Genomic DNA, 21413 nt, shown 5'->3' on the forward strand with positions numbered 1-21413 from the left:
TCTAGATTGTTTGTCATAAAAACTTCAATCGCAAACAAAAGAAATTTAGTTTATTTATAAAAAATGCGGACTATTTCACATGTGCGATTATAAAAGATTTTATTCTTATTATATTCTGATAGTTAAAAAATATTCTTATGTCAGATAAATTAACACAGATGATTGTGTGCAAATATTCAATGTTTAGATCATGAAATATTTGTTTAAAAATGATAGCCTTTACAGGTTCATTGTTCCCTCATACTTTTTGATTGACATTTGTACACAAGCTGTATTAATAAAAGTTTTTGTGTGAAATATGACTTTTTTTTTTTTTTTTTTTTTTTTTGCTCGACGATGGCGAGCCCTTTGTTAAAATTTCCATAGCTCACCACTGGGTGTGGCCATTTTAATTGATAATAAACAGAAAAACAGAATACAAAAGTACAATTTTGTGAATGATCGAATTATAACAGTTAACTTAAAAACAAATAAAAGCTACTTAAAGATCATAGGAATATATGCCCCTGAAGAAGGTAGGAAAGAGAATTCCAAACAATTTTACGAGGAACTACAAAATTGTAATAAAAATTACTATATATTAATAGCAGGAGATCTTAATGATAGAGTTGAAAATAATCCAATCCCTTTAAATGCCTTAGGAAAATATAGAGAAACTTGCATGAATAACAACTGTCAAGAACTATTAGGCTTCTGTATTTTCAATAATTTTAAAATAACCAATACTTTGTTTCAAAAAAAAAAAAAAAAAAGAAAAAGAAAAAATATATAAATAAATATGCTTGTAACAGCAGAGGAACAAGATCTATAATTGATTATATCATTACTTATCAGAAACTAGCTCCATGTGTGAGAGATGTACATGTTTACAGATGAAGTAAAATTTTTTAGGGGGTGCTAAGGGTCAAAGCTGTATAACTGAGAAGAGACCTCCAGATAGCCTTTAAAGAAATGTGGTGAACCAACCAGGGCTTCTGACCTAATGTCAAATCCTCACCTTCTCGTGGTGCATCCTGTTAAGTGTTTATATATATATATATATATATATATATATATGTTGGGCCCATATATGAGAGGTTGGCTGGTCAACCTATAGTACTTTAGTACCATATATGGGTAGCAGGATGGGAGAGGAGGAACTTGTTAACATTCGATTTAAAAGCCCGTATTATTCCTTGGGAAATACATCAGGGGGAAGATTGCTCTACAGTACAGCAGTAGCAAGGATGAAGGAGGAGGAAAAGAAACTTGTTCTGTGGGTTCTGAGGTGTACTGTAAAGGGGTGTTGGGAGGTGGCTGTATGTGTTCCAATGGGTTTAGTAGAGAATGGGGAAATTATTGACGTTGTTTCAGATGAATATTTTCCATGAAAATATTTGCAGAATATACAAATTGCAGAGACTAAGCATCGATGTGAGAGTGGGAGGGGGGTGAGTCAGTAAGAGATGGATCATTTATCAGTCTAATTGCTCTCCTCTGTATTGAGTCAAGCATTTTGAGGGAGCTTTTAGCAGCCCTACTCCAAATGTGAAAACAGTATTCGATAGCTGGGCGGATTTGCAATTTGTATAGGGTTAACAGTTGTTTTGAAGTGAAGTAGCGTCTTGAGCGAAACAGAAAGCTTAATTTTTTGGAAGCTGAGGATTTTTTGGAAGCTGAGGATAGTTGCGATGTGTTTATGCCAGGAAAGGCCTGATTTCATGGTAATTCCGAGGAGAGATTTCATCTTGTCTGGGAATTTGAGTGTTATCGAAAGTTCTTTTTTTGTGTGAAATAAGACAGAACTGGGTTTTACTAGCGTTGAAGTTGACGAGGTTATCTGAACCCCATCAGAGGATGTTTTGGAGGTCTGCGTTAAGGGAAGTTGTGGTTAATGTTTTGTGCATTGAAGTGAGTTGTAGAGGTTGAGGTTTATCAAATGAAAGGGAGGAGTGCGATGTGCTGTCATTTGCAAAACTGTGTATTGGGTTAGAGGTCAAATGAAGTAGGTCATTGATGTATAAAAGAAAGAGGGTCAGTGAGAGAACTAAACCTTGTGGAACCCCGGCATTTGTTGGATAGTGGGAGGAGGATAGGGAGCCATCTACCATCGCACATAGTGTGCACCCAGACATGAAGTTGGCAATCCATCTGCAGAAGTCCTGAGATAGTCCAAATGATGAAAGTTTGCTTAATAAGCATTTGTGTGAGACCCGGTCAAAGGCTTTAGAGATATCAAGTGCAACTACTTGGGATTCGCCAAATTTTTCCATGGCATATGTCCAGAGATGGGTGATATATGACAGCAGGTCACCTGTTGATCAGCATCGACAGAATCCACACTGGTGGTCGTTTAATAGCTGGATGCCTTCAAGGTAGAGTAGGAGTTGAGAGTTAATGGTTTTCTCTATCACTTTAGATAGGATTGAGGTGGGTGAGATAGGGCAGTAGTTAGATAGCAGCAATTTGTCACCTTTCTGGGAATGGGCTGAATACAGGCCAATTTCCAGGCTTTGGGATATATATATATATACTTGTGGAGTATTTGAGAGTGTGTATAGAGCATACGATAGGAGTCATTTCTGCTGCACAGACTTTCAGGACAATTGGAGGAATGCATTCAGGGCCAGAATTTTTTTTTTGTGTCTAATTTTGACAACAGGTTTATGATCTCTTTCTGGCAAAAGGATACAGGGGGCATTGTGTGTTGGGCAGTTGGAATGACTGGGGAACATGTGTCATTGTCAGTTATGCATGCACTGGAGGCAAAGTGTGAAGCCAGGAGATTAGCTTTTTCTGTGGGTGATGGTGCAATTGAGCCATGCCATTTGGGTATAATAGCGGGGGGGGGGGGGGAGTAGAATAGTGCAAAAGTTGCGACCAGTATCTACCTGGATACTGAACGAACGAGGATGGGCTGGCAATTTGGGATTTAGCCGACAAATTGTATTCTTATTGGCTTAAACCAAAATACCAAATGATGGTACAACACGACAATATTTCATGCTCGCTGGGGCGTCGCCCAGTTAAACAATGCCCCCATTGTTTTCGCCAGGGTGAACAGCGAAAAGTCAGCTACTGGAACAAATCTGAAAACACACCCCAACTCAACATCACCAGAGTTAACGATCGGTACTATCAACATAAGAAGCCTGAACGACAAAGAAATGGAGCTAGCTGAGGAATTAGATAAGTACCAGATCGAAATAATAGGGGTGACTGAAACAAAAAAGACAAAAACTAGTGAGATCTTTCTGAACAATAAATGCAAAATGTTATATTCAGGCAATGACAATCAAGGAAAAGAAGGGGTAGCCATAGTATTCAACACTAAATACAAGGCTAATCTTCTTGAATGGCAGGCAGTCTCAAGTAGAGTGATGTGGGCAAATATGAGAATGGGGAACTGGACAATGAGACTTATTTGTGCCTATGGTCTCACAGAAGGTTCTACTAAGGTAGAAGTGGAGGAATTTTTTGAGGCTTTAGAAAAAGCAACTGACACAATGAAAAAGGAAAAGTTGGTCCTTGTTGGGGATCTAAATAGCAGAATAGGAAATGATTGTGAGACATACAAAAATATTTTGGGAAAATTTGGAGAAATGAGCAAAGCTAATAATAATGGCAAATATCTGTTGAATTTCTACTCAGGACATGGACTGGTTATTACTAACACCATGTTCCAACATAAAAATGCAGAAATTCACTCGGAGAGAAGAAGCAAGGAATAAGAAAAGTCTCATTGACTATGTTATTGTTGATAGTGATGTTTTCTCCCTGGTGCAGGACACCAGAGTGTACAGAGGTCTTGAAATTGGAAGTGATCATTATATAGTGTTGAGCACGATAAAATTGAATTTCATATTGAAAACAATGATATGTAAGAAAGTTTTAAAGCGAATAAAAGTTGAGCAGCTCTCAGATGTGAACTGTAGACTAAAATACACAAAGATTATTGAAGAAAAAATGAAAGAGTTTGAGAACAGGAACCAAACCTTGGAGATTCAGTGGCAAGCGCCTTGAAGAAAACCCTGATTGATTCAGCCAGAGAGGCATGCGGAGAGGTTGTCTGCAAGGATAGAAAAATCAGAACTCCATGGTGGACACAGGAAGTTAAAGACTCAACAAGCATACAGCAACAAGTGTTTTATGCATACCATAAGCATAAAACACTCAACAGGCATACAGTCAGGAATACATATCCATACTTGAAGTAGAAAAAGCCATCAAAGGGGCTTGAAATGTGGAATGTCAGCAGCAGTAGATGATATTAATATTATTATTATGCAACACCTCCAGGAAATCCATTGACTCATCGAGGGAGAATGTGCCAACACATTCAAACTACTAACAACATCAAAACCTGCTTAACGTTTTGCAAGCAGTAGTAGCAGAGGATCTACCAATCGACCAACCTTTGCAAAGACCAGAAATGCAAGTATGGTGGTATAAAAGTCTTACAGTGGCTGCACTGCATAGTTCAAAAAGACTGAACAGAGAGGAAAATTCCCGATGATTGGAGAAGAGCTCTCATAGTATCCATATATAAAAAGGGAAATAAAACTTAATGTGAGAATTTTAGAAGTATTTCCCTACGGAGTGTTCCTGTTAAGATTTATGCCAGTATACTTGAGAAACAGCTGAGAAGAATTGTGGAAGAAAAGCTTGGTGAAGAACAAGCTGGATTCAGGCCAAACAGAGGCTGTCAGGATCAGAACTTCACTTTACAACAAATAGTGGAGAAATCATGAAAATATATCAAAGATCTGTAATTAAGTTTTGTCGATCTGGAAAAGGCATCTGACAAGGTGCCAAGAGAGACGCTATTCAATACACTTCAGTTATATGGTGTCAATGGGGCATTATATCAATCAATGATACATGTAGTACAGGATATGATAGTACTACATGAAAAATTTACATCATTACTAACTTCCTATCTACAATTTTCCTCAAAATCAATCTGTTATTTGTCAAGATTCCAACATTATCAGATCTTATATTTCTATCGTCTAAGGCACATTGTAATGTATCAATCCACCTATATCTTGGTCTTCCTCTGGGTCGTTTTCCTGCCAACCTGGCAGAGAGAACTTGTTTTACTAATCTTTCCTCGCCCATTCTGTTTAAGTAACCATACCATCTGAGATTAGCTCTGCTAATGCATTCCTGGATGCTGACAATGTCAAGTTCTTTCCTAATATCCTCGTTTTTAATATGATATTGCCATTGATGCCATCTGTTCACACCTATAATCTTTCTCAGGACTCTCATATCTGCGGTCTGTAGTCTTTAGTCAAGTGTTTTACTTCTGACCCAGCTCTCAGATCAATAACTTAAAAATGGTTTGAACACTGTCTTGGATACACCTAATTTAGTGTTCTGACTAATTTCTCTCTTACTCCATATAAATTTATTCAATTGACTTCCTACCATACCAGCTTTGTTGATTCTGGTGTCTATTTCCATATTTAATTTAATATCTTCAGTAAAAATCGTGCCTAAGTAGCTGAAATGTTCTCCTTGTTCCACAGGGTCTCCGTTCACAACACAATTGACATTTTCAACAATCCTACCTATTTTCATTGTCTTTGTCTTTTTATTGCTGACCTTCATACCATATCTATTACAACAATTATTCAATTTAGTCAGAGAATCTTGCAGACTTGTAGCGGATTTATTTAGAAGTATAACATCGTCCGCATAAAGCAAAGAGCTGACATTAACGTCTCCAATTCTGATATCATGTTTAATACCACTTTCCTTCATAATGTGATCCATATAGATAATGAATAACAGAGGGGATAATGTACATCCTTGTCTCACACCAGATTTAACATTAAACCATCTTCCTGTACTTCCTTCAATTCTAACTGCTGACTAACAACTCAAATAAAGACTAAGTATTGCTTGGCTTGATATAATGCCCCATCGACACCATATAACTGTGTATTGAATAGCTTCGCTTTTGGCATCTAGTCATATGACTTTTCCAGATCGACAAAACTTAAATACAGATCTTTGTTATATTCCCATTCTTTCTCAACTATTTGTCGTAAAGTGATCTGATCCTGACAGCCTCTATTTGGCCTGAATCCAGCTTGTTCTTCACCAAGCTTTTCTTCCACAATTCTTCTCAATCGTTTCTCAAGTATACTTGCATAGATCTTGCCAGGAACACTTAGTAGGGAAATATCTATGTAATTCTCACATTGTTTTATTTCCCTTTTTATATATGGATATTATTAGAGCTCTACTCCAATCATCAGGAATTCGTCCCTCTGTCCAGGCTTTCTGAACTATGCAGTGCAGCCACTGTAAGACTTTTATACCACCATATTTCAGCATTTCTCGTCGAATATCATCTACTCCTGCAGCCTTTCCACATTTCAAGCCTTTGATGGCTTTTTCTACTTCAAGTATGGATATGTATTCCTGACTGCATGCCTGGTCAGTGTTTTTTTATCACTGTGCTGTCATCACTGCTTGTTTCATTTAGCAGTTTTTCAAAGTAATTACTCCATACTTCAAGGATATCTTTTTCTCCTGTTTTCATGTCACCTTTATCTTCTCTAATTCCTTTTACAGCACTCTTTCCTCCATTCCTAAGCTTCTTCAACAACCTCCAGAATATTTTGCCACCTTCTTGATATTTATTTTCTATATTCTTGCCAAAGTCCTCCCATGACTTTTGTTTAGCTAGTTTTACACACTGTTTAGCTTTCTTACATTTGTCTCTGTATTCTCTAAGAGCACAAGCTGACTTATTTGCCAGGAACTTTTGATATGCTTTCTTCTTTTCCTTCACTGCCTCTTTAACTTCCTGTGTCCACCATGGAGTTCTGATTTTTCTATCCTTGCAGACAACCTCATCACATGCCTCTCTGGCTTAATCAATTAGGCTTTCTTCAAGGCTTGCCACTGAATCTCCAAGGTTTGATTCCTGTTCTCAAACTCTTTCATTTTTTCTTCAATAATCTTTATGTATTTTAGTCTATAGTTCACATCTGAGAGCTGATCAACTTTTATTCGCTTTAAAACTTTCTTACATGTTATTCTTTTCAATATGAAATTCAATTTTATCCTGCTCAAGACTAAATAGTGATCACTTCCAATTTCAAATCCTCTGTACACTCTGGTGTTCTGTACCAGGGAGAAAACATCACTATCAACAATAACATAGTCAATGAGACTTTTCTTATTCCTTGCCTCTTATCTTCATGTGAATTTGTGCACATTTTTATGTTGGAACATGCGTTAGTAATAACCAGTCCATGTCCTGAGCAGAAATCCAACAGGTATTTGCCATTATTATTAGCTTTGCTCTTTTCTCCAAATTTTCCCAAAAATATTTTTGTATGTCTGACAATCACTTCCTACTCTGCTATTTAGATCCCCACCAAGGACCAACTTTTCCTTTTTCATTGTGTCAGATGCTTTTTCTAAAGCATCAAAAAATTCCTCCACTTCTACCTTAGTAGAACCTTCTGTGGGACCATAGGCACAAATAAGTCTCATTGTCCAATTCCCCATTCTCATATTTGTCCACATTACTCTACTTGAGACTGACCGCCATTCAAGAAGATTAGCCTCATATTTTGTGGTGAATACTATGGCTACTCCTTCTTTTACTTGATTGTCATTGCCTGAATATAACATTTTGTATTTATTGTTCAGAAAGATCTCACCAGTTTGTCTTTTTTGTTTCAGTCACCCCTATTATTTCGATCTGGTACTTATCTAATTCCTCAGCTAGCTCCATTTCTTTGCCATTCAGGCTTCTTATGTTGATAGTACCGATCTTTAACTCTGGTGATGTTGAGTTGGTTGTGTGCTTTCAGATTTGTTCCAGTAGCTAACTTTTTGCTGTTTGCCCTGGTTCCCTGGCAAAAACAATGGGGTCCTTGTTTAACCGAGCGATGCCCCAGCTGGCATGAAATTTTGTCATGTTGTACCATCATTTTCTATATTTAAGCCAATAAGAATACAATTCGGTCGGTTAAATCCCAAATTGCCAGCCCATCCTCATTCGTTCAGTATCCAGGTAGATACCCAACAGGATGCACAACAAGAAGGTGAGGAGTGGACATTAGCTCAGAAGCCCTTGTCGGTTCTCTGCATTCCTTGAAAGGCTATGTGGAGGTCTCCTCTCAGTTATACAGCTTTGGCCCTGAAGCATCCCAATTCATTATTTAGTAGCCTAAAATAGAAATACTAGCAAAATGGAGAAAGTAAATAAGAAAAAACAAGAAATAGAACAAGTATATCTATTACAAGAGGAAAGCATTAGAATGCTATATCAATCACAATTAACAGATTACCTAATTTTCTGATTAACTTTATTAAAGTTTAACGGAAAACTTTAATAAAGTTAATCCATAAAGCAACCTCTGAAGTACTTGGTACTTGGAAAGAAAAATAAAATATTAAAAAGAAAAATATTAAAAATCTGGAACACAGATATAGAAAATGCAATAAAGGAAAAACAAATGGCATATAAATCACTCCATCAAAAAGCATACAAAGGAAACTGAAGAAATATACAAAAACAAAAGAAATATAGCTAAAACCATAATAAAGAAAGCTTACCAAGATTCTTTTGGACAGATTTATTAATGGATTAGAAGACATACATGGAAGACAAGACAGCCTACAAAATATTAACGGAATTAAACAATAAAGAAAGAGATACAGCACAAATCAGCATAATAAAGGAGAAACAATGGAGAGAACATTATAAGAATTTATGTGATGACCCAAATTTAATGACAGAAAATATTAATGAAGAAATCAGCACTGATATAGAACCAATAAAATTGGAAGAACTAAAAAAAGCAATGAAAGTATCAAAAAATAGAAAATTAACCAGATTACATGGCATAAATACATAGCTTTGGAAATATGGTAGAGAATATTTACATTACATTACAGATTCTTGAAATTGATAAATAACTGTTGGAGGAAATGTTAGCTTCCATCAGATTGGTTAAAAAGCTAGTTATATCTATATTTAAGAAAGGAGATGATTGTGGAAATTACAGAGGAATTAGTTTATTAAATATAGGTTACAAAATTCACAGTAAAATCCTGAATAAAAGATTTAGAAATATTGCAAACAATTTACTCTCAGAAGAACAAAATGGTTTCAGACATGGAAGATCATGTATAGACAATATTTATATGCTAAAACAAATTATTGAAAAAGGAGGAGAATTTAATTTAAATTCATATGGCCTTTATAGATTATGAGAAAGCTTTTGATAAAATAAACATAGAAAAATTATGCAATATAATGAAATAAAAGGATATCCATTACATTTGGTACAAGCTAGATAAAGTTTATATACAGATACAAAAATACAGTTATAGTTAGGAATAAATTAACAGAAGAGACTGAAATAAATCAGGGTGTCAGACAGGGTTGTAGCTTATCTCCAACTCTGTTCAATATATTAATCAGATTAATAGAATATGGAAAACAACAATAAAAGAAGGTATTCAGTTAACCAGAAGAACTGTTATCAATGCAATGCTGTATGCAGATGATCAGATTATATTACAAGACAATGAAGATGATCTTCAAAAATCAGTTTTTGAATTAAACAAAATAAGCCAACAATACAATTTAAAAATTTCACAAAAGAAAACAAAAGTCATGACATTTAAAGGATGGGATCATGTAAGATCAAAAACAGTTATAGAAAATAAAATAATAGAACAGATGACACAGTTTAATTATTTATGCTGTGTAATAACATATTTAAAAGATAAAAATATAAAGAAATTTCAGAAAATTTGTGGAACAATTAAAAGGACACTGAATTAAAAAAAGACAAGAAACGCAGTTAAAATTTCATAAGGTAACGGCCACTCCCACTCTGTTATATGGTTCAGAAACATGAATGGTTAAAAAGAAAGATGAAAGTAAAATACAACCTGCAGAGATGAGATTTTTTAAGAACAATTAAAGGATGCACAAAATTGAACCATATAAGAAATAAAGATATCAGAAAAGAACTAAATATTTATAAGAAAAATGAAAAGATCAAGGAATATAGAGAGAAATGGAAAGATATCAGCAACCAAAAGATGTGGATAGATATAGACCAGAGAGAGAGAGAGAGAGGAAGACCAGTGAAGCAGGAACAGGCAAATGCCTGATCATTGAAGAGAAGAAGAAAACATTCACTAAAACATGCTGGGATACCTGCAGACCCAAAGCAATATTGCAATTTGTGAATAGTAATACCAGAAACATCAGAAGCAAGGATGAAGGGATTTCTTGGTGATGGTTAGTTTGACTTGACCAAAAATTATAAGCAATAGTGAGGGTTCATTGGTGGAAGAGGATATGAGTATATGATAGAATTTAAGGGATGTTGTAATTTCAAGGACAGAAAACAGGACTGGCTGCTATAATATGAGATACAGAGCATTCAAAAGTATGTTGACAAACTACCATTTGACCTCAAATCCTTCAAACTAGTTGTAAATAATGAACTCAGTCTTATTTGTATATTTGTAGTTTGATTGAAAGCATACACTATAAATAGTTTAGTACCCCCCCCAGAGTTTTTGCTATTTGTTGGTTTTATAAATAGCTACTATGAGTTTAAGAATATTAATAAGCCATGCTAATGAGAAAAGAATACTCTGCAGACTTTAAAGAAGCCATAATTCATGCTATGCCAGAGGATGCAGACAAAACAAAAAATTTTTGGAATAGATCTTAAGGCTAGGGGAGCTGTGTACGACAAAATTAGACAAGGGCATCCACAAAAAACAATGACTAGAGAGGAAAAAAAAGTTATCAATAGACTATCTGAGCAAGATCCTCAAAAGCCTGCTACAGCTATTAACAAAGAATTACAGGAGAATTATGGACTAAATATACATCTTTCAACTGCAAAATGCCTGGACAAGAAACAAGGTTTATTAAGTTGCTGATCTAATAAGAAGCCATTTCTGCAAAAAATAGAAAGGGCTGATTAAACTTTGCTAAATGTCCTAAAAATCAAATGAACAATTCCAGACAATGTAACTTCATGATATGGGATGTTTTCTGATGTAGGGGTTTTCATACTCACTGTATGAAAGCAACCATGGATTGCTTTATCATAAAATCTGAAATAAGAAAATGCTACCTTATGCAAAAAGAAATATGCTGAACCCAAAACACTGATCAAGCTACATCTGGGATTACTCTCAGCTGAAGAATATGACTTTTAGAGTGGCCTAGTCAAAGTCCCAACCTGAATCCTAATAGAGCACTTGTGGGAAGAGCTGAATATTATGTGAGACAATGTAACTTCTCAAATAAGATAAATTCTCTGATGCATTAAGCAAAGAATGGGAAAAACCACACTGTTAAGTTGTTTGACTTGATGCCTAAATGCTGCATGGCTATTATCAGTGTCAATGGTTAAGTTACAAAATATTGGCATTCTAGAATATATTGGATTAAGAATTTGTTTTGTTTTGCTTAAATCATACATTTTATTATTCAAACTCATGTTTGTAAAATCCGAAGACAATAATGCATTAATACAAAAGCAAAACAGAAAATTGTTTTGTTATTATTTAGAATAAAAAAGAAAATATTTTTGTTTTCATTCATGCATATAACATTTTAGAGATATTACAATAAATAGTTATGTACAAAAATATCTGTTTGTTAAATACTTCTGAATGCTACTCTATGATACTGCTAATGACAGTAGAAATTCAGCAGGAAGGTAGGACTATGGAAGGCAGTGCATTGAGGCTATTTAAAGTGAGACAGAAGAAACCAGAACAAAATACAGTTGGTTGTTGCTACAGACAAGGGGTGCAAAGAAAGATACAATTACAGGTGTCCCTCGCTTTACGTGATTAATTAGTTCTATGAAATAATCACGTAATATGAAATCACGTAAAGCGAGTTGAATTTAGGATGGGTGAGATATAGATAGGGATAAAAAAAAAATGAAAACTTTACATCTGTGAGTAAAAGAAATTTTAATGAATGAAGTGGTAAATTAACTCAATGAACAAGATGAGTAATTACTGATTATTATTATTGAAGGAGAGTTCTCACTGGACAAGTTTATTAAAAAAAAAAAAGATAATAAAACAGAATATGAAAATTATAGAGGAATTTAGCTACTGAGTGATTGTTCAAAGAAAGATTTATACAATCACAATTTTACAAAACAGGTGAAACACAAGCTGAATGTAATTGTAAGATTTTCAAGTCCAGATTTTTATGAGAAATAGTTAAGATCATGGGAACATAATGAGTAATTTTAAGTTTTGTTGATCTCAAAAAGAAAGCATACAATAAAGGGCCAAAGGAAAAATGCTCTGATCATTAAATCTACACAGTGTGAAGAGAACTTCATAGAGAAAAATATAAAGCTTATTAATAAAATAAAAATTAGTCAGAATGAAAGATGTATTGGAAGATATTTTGACGTTAAACTGGGTATATAGCACTATTGTTTATTACTGTTACAATTACAGGTGTCCCTCGTTTTACGTGATTAATTGGTTCTATGAAATAATCGCGTAATACGAAATCATGTAAAGTGAGTTGAATTTAGCATGGGTGAGATACAGATAGGGATAAAAAAAATGAAACTTTACATCTGTGAATAAAAGAAATTTTAATGAATGAATTATTTAAACTTATAAACAAAACACACAAATTTTAATGAATGAATGAATTTAATTAATACAATGTCATAAATACCTAAACATTACATACTTCTGACAATCTTCTGGCACTTGCAGCAAAAGATTGCACTTTAGGACCAGGATCTATAGCATTCAAATTGAACAAACTTTTCGCTTTAGCCTGGATAATCAAGGTGGATAATGGAACAGCATGTTGATTTTCATGTTCAATCCAATGGGCCAACATCCTTTCCAATTTCTCCATAATTGGTTCCCTTATCTGTGTTATCTTAGTTGTCGACATTCTCGTCACACTTATACAACTTTCTTTTATTTTCTCTGCTTGATTTCTTATTGTTCTTAAATTTGATTCTGAAATTTCTGTAGCTCTGACTATGTCGACTGTGCGCTCATTACGTTCATACCTCTTTATAACTTCTAATTTTTCCTCCAGTGTTATACCTTTTCTCTGTTTTTTAGTCTTGGAAGTATTTTGATCACAATTACCTCTTTTTCCCATAATGTTTGCATTGCAGAAGACTCCAACAATGGAGCTTACTAGTTCTGCACCTTCTGTGAGACTGACATGCAACACGATGCCTCCTTGTCAAAGTGGTGAAAGTGCACAAAGTCACATGACCATGCACAAGGTAACTGCGAAATTGCTACTGGCAGTTAAATTACCCTATTAAAATTGCTTTATGGTGAAAATGCATAAAGTGAGATCGCGTATAACAAGGGATACCTGTATTTATAACCTATATGAACAACAACATTACAGAAAGTGGTAGCACCTAGCATTTCAATAAGAAATATTAAATTTAGTCCTTTATTCTTGCAGATGTTATCCTCTTAAATAAATCTGCGGCCAATCTTCAAGAGACTTTAAACCAAATTAAATTATAATTTTGCCATTTTTATGCACTTTAGTGAAGAGGACAAACTGAATAAGAAGGCAGGTATGGTGGGAAGCCAGATGAATATGTTTATATGAGAGAGAGAGGCTTGAATTACCAAAAATGTTCCAGAGCAGTAAAAGAAAGAAAAAGGTTCTGTGACATGGTTGCCAACCTCCTTCTAGGAGATGACACTTGAAGAGAGAGAGATTAGCCAAGATAGCATATGTTAACATACAGATATATAAGGAAGGGGTGGAAATTTCTGATAAACACCTAGAACAAAAATGATATTAAAGCAACTGATATAACTACAAGAAATAATATATGAGGATAGAAGAATATAAATTACTTTCATAACTCAGCTACTAGTATATTCTTCCTTGTGATTATATATTGCTTTAATATCATTTTTGTTCTAGGTGTTTATCAGAACTTTTCAGCCCCTCCCACATAAGAACTGGATTAGAAATAAAACAGTAAATCAGACTTTAAACCAAAAGATACATTTTGAGATAACATAAGCACAGCGAAGAGCCACAATAAAAATGAAAACACATCAGAAAAGAACATCATATTATTAATCTTAAAGTATGTGTAAACAAAGATTTTAGATGGTATGGCCACTGAAACAGAATGGAAAATAGAAGATAGCAAAACAGTTCTATTTATTCAACTGTTTTGAACAAAGAGTGCTTGAAAAATCAAAAAGCTGATTAGAAACCAACCATGAAATGTACTTGATTGTCATAACATGTAATATAGATACTGAGAGTTTGCATAATAAATTTTCTCTCCCCCTCTCTCTCTCAGCGGAATAAAGCTCTTATCACTCTGTCAAACCGACCAAGTCACAGTTAAATAAGGACTAGGAAGTGTTTCCTCCTTGAAGTCTTGATGAGATTCAAACTCAATAATCTAGTCAAATGTATTTTTCATGTTCTCCAAGGTGGATGTCAACAGATTTCCTATCTGTCCATAATAAGCCAGGTCACAAGAACTGGGTACTTCGTATACTCTAGGACAGTGTTTCTCAAAATGTGGTATGCGTACTCCCAGTGGTACGTGAAAGGTCGTGGGGGGGTACGTGGCAATTTTTGGATATGCATAATTAAAGGAGTCCTTATATTTTTCAACAGACAGTGCAATTAAAGACAACCGGGATAAAAACGGCACTAACTAATGAATCAAATCTCCCATCCCAACAGAAACTGCTGCATAGACTAAGCAAAACCATATGTTGCTGGTGGAACATATGGTTTTGCTTGACAACTACCCCATTGTTAACGTATTAAAACGAAGAAATATATAGTGAATGTGTTTCAGATATTATGGAATTCAGTTGAATGGAATTACCATTTCAACTCAACTGTTGAAATGCTAATTTTTCTTTGGTTCGTGCGATCTTTTGTTAATACCGCATCAATCATATGGAGTTCTTCGCTGCTCTACGCATCTCAAGTCTTGTAAATTACTGGTAATTTTTACTTGAAATAATTGGAAAGAAGATGAGACTATTTGGGCAGATGACTTTGACGATGCACACAAACTGTTCTCGATGCCAAAAGTAGTGACAGTGAGTAGGAGCTTCATGGTAAGACACACCATTTTCAGTTTTTTCTGAAAACTTTAGTTTCAGAAAATCCCTGCACATATCTTGCAACATGATTTTTTTAGATTTAATTTTGGGAAAAAAGTTAGAGTTATATTCGAGTAAATACGGTATTTTTTTTTTAGCTTTCAAATTCTTACGTATGGATCATTGGTTAAAGATTGGATTTATAAACCCCCAAAAGAGAGCAATATAGCAAATACAAGTAGCTGTGAGCAACAAGAAAACGTTGATATTGCATCTGGATCAAATGAAACTGATAACAGTGTGTCGTCTGACATCTCTAGAGAACCAACTAGGAAAAGGATGAAACTCCTCGTAAGTATGGTATGAATTACTTGAAACGTGGATTTTCATGGATGGGAAATGAAGAGGAACCTATTCCAAATTTTGTTCTATTAAAAATAAATCATAATTTTTGTAATATGATTTATTGATCATATTACAAAATAATATGATATTGTAATATAAATTTTGAACATATCAATTCAAATAAAATAGATATTTAATTTTTAATTAATATTTTTAATTAATTTATTAATTTTAACTAATTTATTCATTTTTAATTAATTAATTAGGGGATACTTGGTAATAACGAAAATTTACGAAAGGTATGCGGATATCTGACCTAATGTCAAATCCTCACCTTCTCGTGGTGCACCCTGTTGGGTATCTACTTGGATACTGAACGAACGAGGATGGGCTGGCAATTTGGGATTTAGCCGACCAAATTGTATTCTTATTGGTTAAACCAAAATAAAAAAATGATGGTATGACATGACAAAATTTCATGCCGGCTGGGGCGTCGCCCGGTTAAACAAGGCCCCCGTTGTTTTTGCAAGGGAACCAGGGCAAACAGTGAAAAGTCAGCTACTGGAACAAATCTGAAAACAAACCCCAACTCAACATCACCAGAGTTAAAGATCAGTACTATCAACATAAGAAGCCTGAATGGCAAAGAAATGGAGTTGGCTGAGGAATCAGATAAGTATCAGATCGACATAATAGGGATGACTGAAACAAAAAAGACAAAAACTGGTGAGATCTTTCTGAACAATAAATTCAGAATGTTATATTTAGGAAATGACAATCAAGGAAAAGGAGTAGTTATAGTATTCAACACAAAATACGAGGTTAATCTTCTTGAATGGCAGGCAATCTCAAGTAGAGTGATGTGAGCAAATATCAGAATGGGGAATTGGACAATGAGACTTATTTGTGACTATGGTCCCACTCAAGGTTCTACTAAGGTAGAAGTAGAGGAATTTTTTGATGCTTTACAAAAAGCAACTGACACAATGAAAAATGAAAAGTTGGTCCTTGGTGGGGATACAAAAATATTTTGGGAAAATTTGGAGAAAAGAGCAAAGCCAATAATAATGGCAAATACCTGTTGGATTTCTGCTCAGGACATGGACTGGTTATTACTAACACCATGTTCCAACATAAAAATGTGCACAAATTCACATGGAGAGAATAGGCTAGGAATAAGAAAAGTCTCATTGACTATGTTATTGTTGATAGTGATGTTTTCTCCCTGGTGCAGGACACCAGAGTGTTCAGAGGATCTGAAATTGGAAGCGATCACTATTTAGTCTTGAGCACGATAAAATTGAATTTCATATTGAAAAGAATAACATGTAAGAAAGTTTTAAAGCGAATAAAAGTTGAGCAGCTCTCATATGTGAACTGAAGACTAAAATACACAAAGATTATTGAAGAAAAAATGAAAGATCTAACAGATAAGCTTAGGTGTTGATGATTCATGACTTATTTTTCATGGTATTAACAACACCACAAACACTTTTATCACCAAAGATGTATATTTCGCTGATTTTCAACTCAGAATCATCAGAGCACAATGCACTTGTAAACGCGACAGTGAGTGATTGAAACAATATAATTGCAAAAGACAAAAGATCTAAAGTACTATTTTTTGGCACTCTCTAACGAGGGAAAAAAAAAAGCAGTTATCCAGGAGTTTTTCTTAGGATAACCGTCTCCCAAATTTTTGGCAAATTAATGCAACCATATTTGTTAAGGTTGGGAGAATTCTTCAAAGCCATTGCTGACTCAAAAAATAATCTTTCAAATCTATAACGACTCCTAAATAGCACATTCGTTTTTCTCCATCTAATCCTGTGTGAAGGAGTGTCTAAAGCGTGGTCTGCCAGTCCCGACTTGCCATAGTAATAGTAGCGAATGTATCTTTCATGTTCTTCCAGGCGGATGTTCACTGATCTTCCTGTTTGCCCATACTGTAATAGGCCAAGTCACAGTCACACGGAACTTCATACACTCCTGGGTGTGCCTAAAGGGTGAAGTTTATCCTTAGGCAAGCGGATCAGAGTTGCCAGCTTGACATGAGGTTTGAAAGTGGTGCGAAGTCCATGTTTCAACAATACTTTGGCTATCTTTTCCGATGTACACTGATATAGGGAATAGAAATGGTCACGTTGTATTCTTGTGTATTAAGGGAGGGCAGCGTAATGGGCCTATGTAGTATTTTATCTATTTTGTAGGGATTGTAGCCGTTGGCTAAGAACGTATGGCACAGGTATTGGAGTTCAGTGGTCAGAGCTGTATCGTTAGAACAAATGGCTCTGGCTCTGTGTGTAAGTGGTTTTAAAATGCCGTACTGTTGGACTGGATGATGATGTGATTGTTTATGTAGGTATCTTCCTGTGTGTGTAGGCTTTCTATAAATAGAAAAAGATAGTGATCCATATGAAAGGTGGGTGACTAATGTGTCAAGAAATGGTAAACCGTTATTTGATTCTTTTTCTACTGTGAAATGAATTTTGGGATGTTGGTTGTTTAGGTTGGTGACAAAAGCATCCAAAGGGTCTTGTCCATGGGGTCAGATGGCAAACACATCATCTACATAGCGTAACCACACTTGTGGCTTGTATGTAGCTGTGGTAAGTGATACAGCTCTGACTACTGAACTCCAATACCTGCGCCATACGTTCTTAGCCAACGGCTACAATCCCTACAAAATAGATAAAATACTATATAGGCCCATTAATCTGCCCTCGCTTAATACACAAGAATACAACATGACCATTTCTATTCCCTATATCAGAGGTACATCGGAAAAGATAGCCAAAATATTGTTGAAACATGGCCTTCGCACATGACGACGGATGCGGTATGGAGTTCTGATTTGTCTCACCATTTAATAAATATATATATATAAAATCACAAATTTGGTGAAAATGGTGCAGTTTCAAACCTGAGTAATACATAAATGTTTACAAAGTCTTGTTTGTACAGCAAGTTTATAATGGCTTGTATTTTAATAACAAAAAAAAGTTCATAATTTTTGTTTTCGTAAATTACAAGTTAATAAATAATTTAATGCATACTGGCACAATTGGTGTCATGGGAGTTTGGGCAATACTGGCTCCTGGTTCTTTGGAAGGGGTAGCAATTCCAGGAGCTTCCTCATATTCTGTTTTATCCTTAGGTTGATCTTCCTGCAGTAATGAAACATGCCTCTCCTTCTCCCTCTCCTTTTTCTTTTTCTCTTTTTTTGATTTCCTTTCCTTTTCTTTATGTTTATCTTTCTCTTTCCTCTTTTTTCTTTCTTTCTGAAAATATTAATTTAATAACAAATCAGTTCAAAAATTCACAAATCACAATCACAATCAAATCACAAAAATTTAATTCTAATATCCCTTTACATCTTTAAATATAAACTGCTATAAAATGGAGCCTTTAGTTAAGTCATTTACAAAAATAAAAAGAAATCACCATTTTAACAATATTTCCCTATGATATCTTTTAAACCATATGTTTTAAATATATTTCAAGTCATTAGAAAATATAGCACACAAAGAAAGAAAGAAACCTACTGTTTAGATCTTCCTGTTGAAGATCTAAACAGTAGAGTAAAAAAAATAAATATTACACAAAGAAATATTTTTGTAAAATTTTGAGAAAACTAATAATAATGATAAATGCCTACTTGGATTTCTGTTCAGTATATGGAATAGTTATTATCAATATCTTGTTCAAACATAAATGTTTACATAAATTCACCTGGAGAGAACATACAAGAATTAAGAAAGTTGTATTCACTATGCTACACTGTTGATAATGACATCTACTGACTGGCTTGGGATACATGGATATGCAAAGGATTTTGATATCACTGAATGTTAAATACAAAAGTCAAACTGATCCCACAATCAAGGATAGCATTAAAAACTCAATTTTAGATGACAAAACAAAGCAAGGAGTGATAAAAATTAAAAAGAGAAGGATAGGTCTAAGTTAAAAATAAATGAAACAAAGTAAATTTTTGTTATGATAAAGAATGAATTATAAATTTTGGAAAATGAGAAACTAGAAAGTGAGAAAGAAGAAGAAAGCTTAGATGATAAAAAAAAAGGAGATGAAAACATAAGATAGTGTACAGTAAGGTAGCAAGAGACTGTTTAGGTATACTAAGAAAGTAAAACAGAACAAGATTGGTTATCAAGCAATACTGCAAAAATTATAGAAAAAAGGCTTAAAATTAAGCTGTTTGACAGAAATGTTGTCAGTACTCAGAGAACTAAAGAAATTCATTTGAAAAACGATAGAAAAGTTAAGTAAAAGAAAAGTAAGTTAAAAGATCAGTAAAACCAGATAAAAGGAATTACATGAAGAGCACAGCAGAAAAACACAGTAATAATAATAAATTTAGTCCTTTATCCAAGTGTAAGCAAACAAAGTTTGCGCCTGAAGTATCTTCAGGACTGAGGCAACTCGTGGTAAAGGTGGACCAAGCTCTCATCACTCCTTGCCTTAGTATCTCCCATAATGCAAAGCACATCTCCTTACGGATATGTATAATGTAATGCATTAAGGGAAGGGCCACTACCCAGACCGGTTTTGACCTTTATTGAGGTCTCATCAGTGGGAGCCAGACCCAGAGGTGGTGATACCAAGGTGGAAGCAATGGAGAAGTTATCTTTATCTTTATGAGTTGCCAAAAAGGTGTCTCACCTTATTATTAAATTACTCTGGATTCAGAGAAAGATGTAGGAAGTTTTTTTCCACTTGATTAGACTATAATAAATTTATAATAAATTTAGTTTAATCCTTTATCCAAGTGTGAGCAAACAAAGTTTGCAAGTGAAAGTATCTTCAGGACTGGGGTAAGGTGGTACAACACCAGGACACTCCTTGCAAAGGTGGAGCAAGCTACCAACACCTCTATCTCAGTATCTCCCATAATGCAAAACACATCTCCTTGCAGATATGTCTAATGTTATGCATTAAGGGAAGGGCCACAACCCAGACTAGTTTCGACCTTTATTGAGGTCTCTTCAGTGGGAGCCAGGCCCAAGTAGAGATACCAGGCAGAAGCATTTGCAGGTCATCTCTACCTATAGGAGTTTGTTTGCTCACACTTGGATAAAGGATTAAACTAAATTTATTATACTTTAACCAAGTGAAAAATAAACTTTCAATATAATAAATTTAGTTTAATCCCTTATCCAAGTGTAAACAAACAAAGTCTGTGCCTGAAGTATCTTCAGGACTGAGGCAACTCGTGGTAAAGGTGGACCAAGTTGCCTCAGTCCTGAAGATACTTCAGGCACAAGCTTTGTTTGGATAAAAGATTAAACTAAATTTATTATAGTCTAACCAAGTGGGGAAAAAACTTCCAACCACAGTAATCAGGCCAAAGTAAAAAATTGTATGAGGTGACAATAAAAGTACGCACTGAAAGAAGGAAGCAAGTAAATGCTTATAAGGGATAAAAATAGTGCACTGCTATAATGGAAGAGGATAAGACTGTAAGTTGGAAAGAAAGTACTTTGTTGAGATTTTTAATGTAGAAAACAATAGAACTGATATAAGTAGTTAAATAATGAAAGAACCTCCTATTACTATAGATTTGTAGCAATGATAATACAACAGCAATAATTAACTAAAGAATGTGCTACTGATAGTCACAAGTGATCTTTAATAATGTGCTAGAGAATAAAAAGACAATGGAAAGAATAACAAGCATAATTCCAAGGAAGAGAGAGCTTATTAAATGTGAAAATTTCATGGGGATTAAATATCGTCAGTACTCACAATTTTTTTAATTTATAAACTTTTGATAAATAGGATTAAAAATGAAATGGAAAATATATCAAGACATGAACATTTGGTTTTAGAACAGACAGAAGTACTGTACATCATGTTTTTATTTTAAGGAATATCACTGAACAAATTATAGAATTTTGATCTTCCTTATACCTAAATTTTATAGATTTTTCTAAAGCTTT

The 21413-nt window shown here is 34.5% G+C and overlaps 1 protein-coding gene across 3 annotated transcripts in view; it reads right to left on the reverse strand.

Annotated features, from left to right (window-relative positions):
- Positions 1–21413, reverse strand: part of g (adaptor-related protein complex 3, delta 1 subunit-like garnet) — a 563264-nt gene that overhangs the window by 95155 nt on the left and 446696 nt on the right. For all 3 annotated transcript variants that reach the window (XM_090410782.1, XM_090410781.1, XM_090410783.1), the window contains one exon: positions 18510–18734. In XM_090410782.1, the coding sequence (XP_090266908.1) occupies positions 18510–18734 (225 nt within the window). The remainder of the gene's footprint in view (positions 1–18509; positions 18735–21413) is intronic.

Source organism: Typopeltis vanoorti, chromosome 20 (genome assembly GCF_054136105.1).
Source record: "Typopeltis vanoorti isolate ZY-2024b chromosome 20, IOZ_Tvanoo_1.0, whole genome shotgun sequence".
Lineage (NCBI taxonomy): Eukaryota > Metazoa > Arthropoda > Arachnida > Uropygi > Thelyphonidae > Typopeltis > Typopeltis vanoorti.